This window comes from Raphanus sativus, chromosome 7, assembly GCF_000801105.2.
Source record: "Raphanus sativus cultivar WK10039 chromosome 7, ASM80110v3, whole genome shotgun sequence".
In the NCBI taxonomy this organism is placed as follows: domain Eukaryota; kingdom Viridiplantae; phylum Streptophyta; class Magnoliopsida; order Brassicales; family Brassicaceae; genus Raphanus; species Raphanus sativus.
Window position 1 is genome coordinate 19,803,852 of NC_079517.1, and position 11,273 is coordinate 19,815,124.

General features: G+C 34.0%; 1 protein-coding gene across 1 annotated transcript; it reads left to right on the plus strand.

The window, feature by feature from the left end:
* Nucleotides 1-3,617: 3,617 nt before the first annotated feature.
* On the plus strand, nucleotides 3,618-7,801 carry LOC108830584 (AUGMIN subunit 6). The gene is made up of 13 exons (XM_018604186.2): nucleotides 3,618-3,909; nucleotides 3,984-4,040; nucleotides 4,118-4,212; nucleotides 4,307-4,457; nucleotides 4,561-4,686; nucleotides 4,801-4,957; nucleotides 5,077-5,137; nucleotides 5,212-5,527; nucleotides 5,688-5,813; nucleotides 6,248-6,391; nucleotides 6,496-6,745; nucleotides 6,874-7,338; nucleotides 7,510-7,801. Exons 1-13 carry the CDS (start codon nucleotides 3,694-3,696, stop codon nucleotides 7,548-7,550), a joined length of 2,205 nt encoding a protein of 734 aa, XP_018459688.1. The 5' UTR covers nucleotides 3,618-3,693; the 3' UTR covers nucleotides 7,551-7,801.
* The last annotated feature ends 3,472 nt before the right edge of the window (nucleotides 7,802-11,273 follow it).

Here is an 11,273-nt window from a genome sequence, read left to right on the forward strand (position 1 = left end):
CTGAATATTTCCAAATATTAATATTTTAAATATTTACGTAAATCACATATTCTGAATATTTTTAATACTTTATTATTGTTTTTTATTTGCTAGTAACAAATAATAAAGATAAATATTTTAAATATTAAAAATACAAAAAACTTATGGGGGGATTTTAATATTTTTTATTTTATGTACTTTTATTTAAAATTATATTTTAGTTTTTTTAAATTGTTTAGTTAATTGTAATTTTGAATTTTTAATTGAATTAAGGGTAGTATTGTCATTTTGAAAATATGTAGCCTAATGGGATATAAAGTACTCCCTGTTTTTTTTAAGATGTATGTTTTGGAGTTTTCACACATATTAAGAAAACACATTAATCATGCATTGTTTTTAGAAATTATCAAATTTCAATGCATTTTAACCAATAGTCTTTCAATAAATTCAATTAATTTTATTGAAATTTGAATTTTTTATATAGAAAACATAAAAAATACATCTTTTTGAAACAAATATTTTTTCCAGAATATGCATCTTTAAAAACAGAGGGAGTATATGAGTTTAGCCTAATAAGACATAGTTATATTTTTGGTTTAAAAACTAATTTTCCCTATATAATATTTTAGATGAATTTTAAGGAAAAAAAATCAATGGATTAATAAACATTAGGATAAGATCCGCGCCTTGCGGGATGAAGTTGTTATTTTATTATGTTTTGAAGAATGAAATAATAGTTCGGTTTTATTTGGATTAGGGGTATTCAATCCGAATATTGGGTTGGTTTCGGTTGGTTTCGGTTTTTTTGGTATTTCGGTTTGTAAAATATAACTAATATTCTAAATCCATATTTACTTCAATTCGATTTGGTTTATACACCTTCGGTTTGCATTTTATTCGGTTTTATACCAAAAAAAAATATTTAGTTTGAGATCATATTATATATTATACGAATTTGAAGTCATGTTGTCAAAAAGTCATTTATTTAAAATATTATATATATATATATATATATATAAATAAAAGAATAAAAACAAAAAATGCTTCTATCGTCTAATAAAATAATTAAATCTAAAATTAATAACAAAGCTCTAAATTTAAAAAATAAAAATAAAACCAAAACAGAACCATGAAAGAAAAGTTTTATTATTCTTCATTCGATTAAACACAACTCTGTTTGTTTAAACATAAAAAAAAAAGTTGTAAAGAATTTCAACTAATTGTTATTTATCAAATTTATATTTTTTACTTCAATTTAGTTACTGTTAAAATAAAGCAAAAATATCAAAAAATGAAAAACTAAGAAAATAAGAAGCATCAGTTGTAGTAAATTGTTATTTAATTATAGTTCAAATGATTCAAGTGATTTAATGTTGGGCTGAACATTTGTAATTGTAATTGTGGACCAAAATCTATTTTTTTTTACCAAAATCTATTTTGAATTATGATGAATCTGATCGATTTGAGCTTAAATTTTTTATACTCTGTTTATATCTATAAAATCTTATCAAAATTTTGTTTATCTCAATACAAAATACGCATTATTACAAAATTTAGGTAGGAAAAGACAGCTTGTAAAGCTAAGGTTGAAATATGTCATTTTCCGGTACTACAAGTATGTTGCTTTTGTTCAAATGCAAAGATAATGTTGGAAAAATATTTGAATACACCCCACAAACTCTAAATACCGACCGTTGGACCGATAACGCAATTTATTAACAAAAACAAATATCTTCTTCTGTTGTACCAATACAAAAATATATCGTATTGCCACTGGCATTATATTATTTCCAATAGCGTATAACATGTAGTATAGTGGTATAATTAAATCAGCTCAATACTTAAATTTGCTAAAGCATCATCAAAATTGCAATAATTAAAACAATCTTGATGTTAGTTCGCTGCAAATAAATAAAAATGTTTTTGGTCTTTCTTACCACGTACAAGCATTTTAAAAATGCTTAAAATTGTTTTTTTCACTAAGCTAGTATATTAAATAGTTTAGATTTCTGTTATTATCCAACCAACAGTTGGGGCGATCTCGATTAGTTGAAATTCTTTACAAGCTTCAACTAATTGTTATTTATCATCTGTTATTTATCAATAGTTTTTTTCACTAAGCTAGTATATTAAATAGTTTAGAATGTTAAATTTGCCCTAAACTCACGTTATAACCCATGATTCTATTTTATTGTCACATTATAACCCATGATTCTATTTGTTTTTTTTTGTTTTTGTAAACTATGATTCTATTAGGGCAAATTTATTTACGAAACCATTTTTTATTGTTTCAAACATATTTCCAAACCCATGAGAATTTGATGAATTCCTTCGTCCTTATGAGAAGATTTTTTTGTCTTTGATTCTTTTAAAAGATGATCTGATGGGTTGATAGAGATATAGGTTAATTTCAAAGATGATAGATGGTTTGATGGAATGATCTTAGAAATGCTTTATGGAATGATCAAGGTACGAGGAAGAGCACGCAATCCCAAAACTACGAAGCGGCAAAAGTTTGTTGCAATCTTCAGTGGATATGGTTTTGAGAGTTGTTCCTCTTTTGAATTCAGACGTCGGGAGCTACATGACACTCTTGAAATGGTTGGGATTTGACGATACACCAACGACAAATCTATAGCTAGATTGGACAGTCTATCTTCAATGATATCACAAATAATCGGTGCTGCTCAGTAGCGGTGTTCATCGGAGTGAGAGACTAAATGTTTTCTTTTTCCTGTATTGTTCTCTTTATTACTTAGATCTATACGTCTATGGTTATTGTTGGTTGTTTTTCGGTTTGTCTCTCTATAATTTTAGTTTCAGCTGTTTTTCTGGTAATAATACGACGAGCTTTTGTTCTGATAGCCCCTCTCATATTGAAATTAATGTTTAATATTTATTTTTAAAAAAGAGAAATTTCTTTAGATAGATCTTTTAGTTTATTTCACAAAAATAGTTTTCAAGGAGGAAAAATGACCAAATTTTTTTTATTAAAAGATAATATATATATTTATATCCCTTAGATTAACTAATTTAAATTTAGAATTTAGAGTTAAGAGATAAGTTTGGGGATGAAGTTTAAAATTTCAAAAAATAAAAAATAAAAATTTTAAAATAAAAAATGTTATTTTGGTCATTTTATTTTTTGAATATTTTTTTGCGAAGAAAGACTATTCCAGAGAATTGACAAAAAAAAGATATCTGTGTTTGTTGAGACTTGTTTCATGTACTCAGCTTGATATGTATATGTTAACCGTGTACCAGATATTTAGAAAACTGGAGGGAGCAGATTTGGTAAACCTCTAGTGTTTTCTTTTTCCTGTATTGTTCTCTTTATTACTTAGATCTATAAGCCTACAATTATTGTTAGTTGTTTTTCGGTTTGTCCCTCTATAATTTTAGTTTCAGCCGTTTTTCCTATAATAACACGGCGAGCTTTTGTTCCGATTGCCCCTCTCATGTTGAAATTAATGATTAATAGTTTTCTTTTAAAAAAATATTTGTGTGTTGTTGAGCCTTGTTTCATGTACTCAGCTTGTTATGTATCTGTTAACCATGTACCAACCAGATATATAGAAAACTCGAGGGAGCACATTTCGTAAATGATAAAAGTTGAAGGGCTTATATTTAAAAAGTCGCCGGAAAGAAGAGAATTCGATCGAGATTCAATTTTAAAAAGGGGAGAGAGAAGAAGAAGATCGGAGACGACGGGTGATGACGATGGACAGAGAGAAGGAGAGAGAACTTGAGCTCGAGAGTGCAATGTACACCAACTGTTTACTCTTAGGTCTGGATCCGAGCGTGATCGGACTCGGATCCTCCAACGGGACTCCTCGGGTGGGGTTATTCCGCCATTCCAACCCGAAGCTCGGAGAACAGCTTCTCTACTTCATCCTCTCTTCTCTCCGAGGACCCGCTCAGTCTTCAAAGGTACGATTCTGATACAGTTTACGATTTTACGCTCTCGAATTCCAAATCACTTAATGATTTTCTCGATCTCTCAGGATTTCGATAAGGTCTGGCCAATTTTCGATTCGGCTCAGTCTCGTGATTTCCGCAAGGTAAAAAAAACGGCTTGACAACTCTATAGAGTAACGGTTTAATTATTTGGTTTCTTAACCGCTTAGAATTAATTTAGGTTGTTCAAGGGATTATAAGCGAGCTTGAGTCACAAGGAGCATTACCAAGGAGTAACTCCAGGGTTTCATCACTTGCTACTTGTTGTGGACCAAGGTTGTTTCTTCTTATGTGATTCTTCATTAGCCTTGTTTCCTCATCTTTGCATTATTGTATGTAAATGTGGAACCTTTCTTTTTTTTTATTGCAGATTTGTTGAGCTCTTATGGCAACTTTCTCTGCATGCGTTAAGAGAAGTTCATAGAAGAACTTTTCCTGCTGATGTGGCTTCCAATCCTCTGCCTTCTTCTCTAACAGACGTCTCCTTCTCACATGCAGCTACTTTACTTCCTGTAACCAAGGTAGTGTATCCATATTCAGGGTTGTGTCTTGTCTTGTACTTACACACTGCTTATGTGAGTGATGAGCGGAATAACGTACAAATGCTTGTTTCTTTGTTTGCAGGCCCGGATAGCGGTTGAGCGCCGTCGATTTCTTAAAGACGCAGAAACTGCGGTTCAAAGACAGGCCATGTGGTCTAATTTAGCCCATGAGATGACCGCAGAGTTCCGTGGTCTATGTGCTGAAGAGGTAGGACGTTACATGTTCTTTTTTTTTTGTGAGAGCAGAGGTACTGAATTGCTTTTGCCTGATCATACTGGCTAATTTGTTGATGCATTTCTTTTTCTGTTTTGTTGGCATAAGGCATATCTGCAGCAGGAACTAGAAAAACTTAACGACTTAAGAAACAAAGTAAAGCAGGAAGGAGAAGTGTGGGATGACCTTGTTTCTAGCTCTAGTCTCAATTCTCATCTAGTTTCAAAGTCCACTCGGTTATGGGATTCTATAATGGCTCGTAAAGGTAAGCTTTTATACTGTTTTATTTATTCTTAGGAGTTAAAATACTGAGAAAAGGTACTTAAATGTAGTTTTATTCAAGAGTTATGTAGGTTAGGATCTGATGTTTGTCACTGTGTTCAGGTCAGCATGAAGTTCTTGCGTCTGGTCCCATTGAAGATTTGATAGCTCACAGGGAGCACAGGTAACTGGCCTCTTATAACACACACGGTCTGCATTCCACCATTATACTGACGTCTGCTTTCTTTTGATCTGTAGATACCGAATTTCAGGATCGGCCCTACTTGCAGCGATGGATCAGAGTTCTCAAGGTCCTCGTGCAGAATTACTCTCTGCCCATTCAGATGATTTAGCGTCACTAGCAGACGACAAAGAACTAAGTGATGGATCGTACGCAAACATGCATGAGCATTCTCTAGTAGACAGTTTCGAAACCAACTCACAAGCAAGTGATGAAACACTCTCTCGAGTAGATGATAGAGGTGGAAGGAATAACCAGACTGTTGATGTAGCGGAAATCATAAGGCGCTGGACACACGCATTACAGCGTATTCATAAACAATCTCTTCAGCTGGTATGTCTTCTCCTATCTCGTTGTGGGGTTTCACTGAAGTACTTTTAACCATTCTGGCTAGTATGCGCTTCCTTCATTGCTTAATGCTTCCACTCTTTTGTTTCTGTGAGGAATTCAGTTCCATGACTTTGTTAGTTATCTTTCATCTTTACATGTTTAGGCTAAAGCAAATGATGGGGATGGTCCAGATATTTTGCGGACTGCAAATGATGGTGGTACAAGTGGGCATGTTGAATCATTGGCTGCAACTTTGGCTGAACATCAACAACATTTAGCTAGCTTTCAGGTAAATGTGCTACCTTTTGTTCCCTTAGGTAGAAGATGCTATTGGCCAACGGTGGAAGTCAAATGCACAGATTAGGAACATAAGCTGCTTTTGTTGAGGGCCTTGATAAAAATTTTCATGGAAACATAGCCTGTAGACGGCATCCGCTTCAGTAACTAAAGAAAACTAACAAGTCTGCTTTTTGCATTTTCTGTAATATTTGTAAAAGGCAGTATATGTTTGATTGATGATATCCAGAGTTCCATTAATGTTTGTGAATATTTTGGTAGATTATCTGAGCTATATACATCGATAGAGAATTACATTTGTAATTACCATTCTGTTTTATAGGATATCTTTGAGCATGCCTACAAAAACTTTCGTATGCATGTAGCTCATACTTTACTGGTTAAGTCTCTACTATGTCCTTACTGCTGATGGAACACTATGTGCAGGTACTCATCAACCAATTAAAGGAAGTTTCTCCAGCCATACAGAAATCCATATTAGAATGTACTGAGAAGGTTAATAGTCTTCCGCCTACCTTACCTCCAGCTACGAGAAGTAACGGGCAAGCAGCTTCACTTGTACAATCTCAGGTGAGTGGGATACTTATAGTAACAGTTTGATGAGTTAACTTTTATTCTCTTCTGGTGTATATTTGATAGAGACGCTCATTGTACATTTTCCTCCTATGACACAGGAAGGTATATCCAATGATGTTGCTGAGCTGACCTCGACAATGTCTAATGTTCAGCTTGAGAAGGTCTCAGCTAGCCCTACGTTAAAGCTTCCACAATTATTTAGCTCCACTCCTACTTCTTGTGGTAAAGGTGGAAATGGACAAAAGCGACATCCAGTGGCTTCTCAGATCAATAAAATGGAAAGCTTGTCTGAGAAGAACACTACGGACCAACCATTGTCAAATACTCGAGCAGACAACTTGACAACTGGTTTGTTGCATAATTGCCTTTTGTATTTCAAATGAAATATGATATAGTATATATATATATATATATATATTATTTGAATTGTGATATGCCAGTTCACTGAGACCTTTGTTATGTAATGTTTGTTTCAGATACCAACAGCTCTTTTGTCCAGAACCTGAAGAAATCTGTTAGAGAAGCGGCTTTATTGATTCCATCTTCAGCAGGATCATCACGGGACAGTCAATCCGATGAAGGCTCCGAGCATTACTTCGTACCTCTTTCAGGAGCTGGCTTTTCTCGATTTCCATCAGAAACCAAAAGCTTGCCTCTCAGAGGGTCGAGGTTACAGACCTCTCTGAGCGAGCCTTCCTTTCTTGAACACAATGTTCCCCATAGCCTCGCGCCAAGCAAATACAGCGACATACCCGACACGTTTGACGATCTAGATTCCTTCAAAGATTACGTTAACGGGAATGGGTTTCTCTCAGTTGCTGGATCAAACAGTGTAGCTTCTGATCCGCAACAATCATTTTACGACGTTGAAGATCAAGTGTTTTCACCACCTTTACTAATGGACTCGTCCTTATTATCAGATACCTACGAAGACTTGCTAGGTACCTTCATTGTCCTCTTTGGTGTTTACATGACATTAGTAACGTTATGTTTGAGGGTGGTCCAGTTTCTAAATACTTTGAACTCATTAAGAAATATCCGGTCTGTAAACTAATGCGTATATCGCAAATATTACATACAGCATCTAGGATCTAATCGTTTTACTTTTGCAGCTCCTTTGTCAGAAACGGAAGCCGCCTTGATGGAGCATTAGGATGAAGAAGCCATGGATCAGACAAAACGATGAAACTTCTGTTTTTTCAACGATTCTTCTTGGGGTGATTGAAGCATGTGGGTCTCAACACAGGTGTTTCATTTATGGTTTCCAGTTAACAAGGGTGTTTCTTAATTTATCTTGGATTTGTTGGTAATGGGATTTATCTTGATGAATGAATGATCTGACTTTGTTTGTGTGTCAAGTGTGTGTAAACAACCTCCAGATCAGGTAGAAGCATCGTTCTCTAATCTTTGGGTTTCCACTAAAAAAAGATTGATTCTTGTTTAAAAATTTAGATGTAAAGTAAAGAAAATAGTGAAGAATCTGCTATTCTCTTTTCATTTTTAATAGGGTTGACAAATTATTTTCTCACGAAAAGCATCAGATGTCTTCCAAACTATTGTCCGTTTTATATATAAAAGTTCTATACTTATTTTCTCATGGATATTGGTTTAGACAATAGCAACCTCACCGCTTTACGCTCATTTCTATCTGGAACAAACAATCGGTTTATGCTTACAGCAACTACACATTTTTATCACAACTATGAAAACACTACACATTATGCAAAAAATATTTTCAGCGTGCCTTTATGGACTCTATATTTTTATGTTTCTTTCTCCTCTAACATAGCTTTATCACAACTATGAAAACGCCAAGGTTGAAGGAAATTTTGTAGATTACCCAATGAAGTTAAATCTTATCGCAAATGTTCACGACATTATTAATGGAATAGACAGTCACACATGAACATTACATGTTCTTGTAAGAGGCCGAACGGCAGTCTTGTGCAAAGACATTGAAACATAGGATAAAATCATTAGCATTGTTTCCGTGGTGTAGCAGTATCAATGAAATAACATACTGCGTTTAACTGAATTTCCTCGTCAAGACAAAATCTAGTCTAACTGAAACTAAATCTGATCTTACTTCAATATGTCACAACTTATATAGAAACGTTTTAGCAAAAAAAATAAATATAAAACAACTTATATAGAAACGACAACGGATAGGTTTAGATTAAACAGAGGAGATAGATAGTTTCCAAAGGTGAAAACAATAAAGGGCAACAAATCACCACACAATAAACTGTGAGGGATCAACATGAAATTCTCTCGAGGGGTTTCCATGTTAACTTGAAGAATTTTCTTCACATCAGGTGATTCATATGTCATAGTGTGTCCATCCGCAATTATGTAGGAGATTTCATAAGAGAAGTGTCCTACTTCCGGAGAAGATGGTGCAATGCAGCTTACAGTTACATACACACCATAAGGTTCTCTAAAACACTGCACTGCAAACAATAGTTTCATGGAAAATTCTCTTTTAATAAATATTCTTTCGCTGATGTTCATCAAGACATAAAACGGAGTGCCACATTCAAACCCTCTTCCCATGCTATCCTGATGAGTAGAAATAGCATAATGATCATAGAGATCAGTGTATGAGCCAGTGTAACTGCATTCTTGTACAGGGCATGAGCAAAGAGAGAAACTGCATTCTTTCTTATGGGTTGATTCATTCAGAAAAAGGACCTTCTTGGCGCATCCAAGCTTAGCGTTTATACATGGTAGAAAGACTGATTCTATCACAGTCTCCATTGCTCTGCAGCGAATATGGAGGCGAAGCACATGTATGCAGAGGCGGTTCTACTAACAAGTTAGGGGGTCAATTGACCCCACTAAATTTTTTAATTTCTTCTTTAACTATATAAAAGTTCAGTTATTGACCTTCTTATTAGTCATGTTTTGACCCCTTCGATTTCATATTTTTTAAAAGAACCTTTTTTTTTTCAACCAAAACAAATCCAATTTCTATTTCTATAAGATATTAACGCCATCAAAAAAAATCTATAAGATATTAACTCTATTTGTCACATTAAAGTACGCATTTACTATACTAATGTTTTGTTTTAGTGTTCTTATGAATATTCTCGATAGATAATCTTAATTGAGATTTAGTAGTACATTTAATATATTTTCTCTTTCTCTTTTTTTTTGTTTTCTTAGACACTATCTCTCTGTCAACACTAATTAAAGTTTGTGTATCTTTAATTAGTGACTCTCTTTCTCTCTTAACACTTACTAAAATGATCTTTGGAAGTTTTATTATAAACAAAAGGGATATGAAGATCATCTGGACATAAACCAACAAGAGTTTTAGTTTTTTAACCCATACATTATAACTAGAAAATAAAAGGATTAATGCATATGAAAATAAATGATAACAAATAGAACCATACCTTATTCAATATCAGTGATTTTTTGTGGTTTTTCTGCCAATAAAATTAAAATTACATTTATTTTTTAACAATTTATTAAAAATCATAATATTATGAGAGAATATAGATTTAATACATATGCACAAATATTGTTATGTTTTTCATCTTATATGTGTATTGTTTTGTATTGTTATTTGTATATAAACTGACCCCGATAAAATTTACTTTTGGATCCGCCACTACATGTATGGCATATATCTCTCATTTTGGAAGAGCAAGCAAAATGTCCATTATCACACTGAAATACAAAGTTCAAACTCACACACAATTCTAAAAGTGGCATGTCACTATCTAAATAAATACTCAAAATCAAACCTGGAAAACAGGAATAGTGAGCGGCTCGAAGCAAACATGACAATCAAGAACATCAAAATCCTCCATCGCCGAGCGTATGTTATCGTCTGTTCGTTGCCTCTTTTCAAGTGAATGTTGCTCAGACCAGATTTTTCGCTTGAGGCACGCTCCATATCGATATGCTCAACACCAAATGAAAATCGGAATGGAAAGAAATGGAGTGAACGAGACGGTTTAAATCCTAATCAAATGCTTATATTTCCCAAGCATCTAAATTCAAAGTAAATGCTGCATGCATAGTTAATGACTTGGAATTCCAAGAGTTTGATGGGCTAAATAATAGATTCTTACATCTCGCTCTTTGTTTTTTCTTTAATGTTTTCACGTTTAGATTCAGCATTTTAAGACACGGTCTACATCTTACCTGGTTTGACTTTGGGTTTTGATGTTGGACTATAATATAATTAAGAACTCAGAATTAATTGCATAGATAGTAAAATATTCCTAAGAAAATAAAATCTAGGTAGAGATCCGTGAAAATATTTTTCTAGTATTTATGTTATATATTAGGTGTTTTCATGCATAATGGACAGAAATAATTTTTAAATTTTTTTAATTGGATTTAAAAATATTTTTTTTGTTAATTTTTATAGTATATTTGCTTACAATATTTCTAAATTTAATTATATGTGAAAATTAAGTTTTCAGGTTTGGTCTTGTCCCTGTGCTAGTGTGGTTGAAAAGGCAACTCTCTTTTTTTACCGTTTAAGGCAACTCTCCGTGGTTCCTCCACTAAGCTCCTCTGTCCCTGAAGTTGAGGTAGAGGAAGCTCCGTCAGATCCTCCTCCACAAATCAAACCGTCCAAAGTAGCTGCTGCTGATGCCAGAATGGTTTCTCCGAGCTCGCAGCAAGCTGATAACAAAGTTGGACCTGCAGCTCCCTGTCTAGAGGTGGCTTCAAGCGAACTGGAAGTCGTTGTTGCAGGTGCTACTCAGTCTCCCCAGTTAGCCTCGCAATCGCAATCTGGTCCATCAGCTGAGGAGGAAGTAAAGCCCTCCCCTCCGGTTAATGGAGCCTCGGATACGTGGTGTGCTCGTGCTAAAGGCAAGCTACTGTCCAAGAAAGGCGAAGCTTTTACACTCCC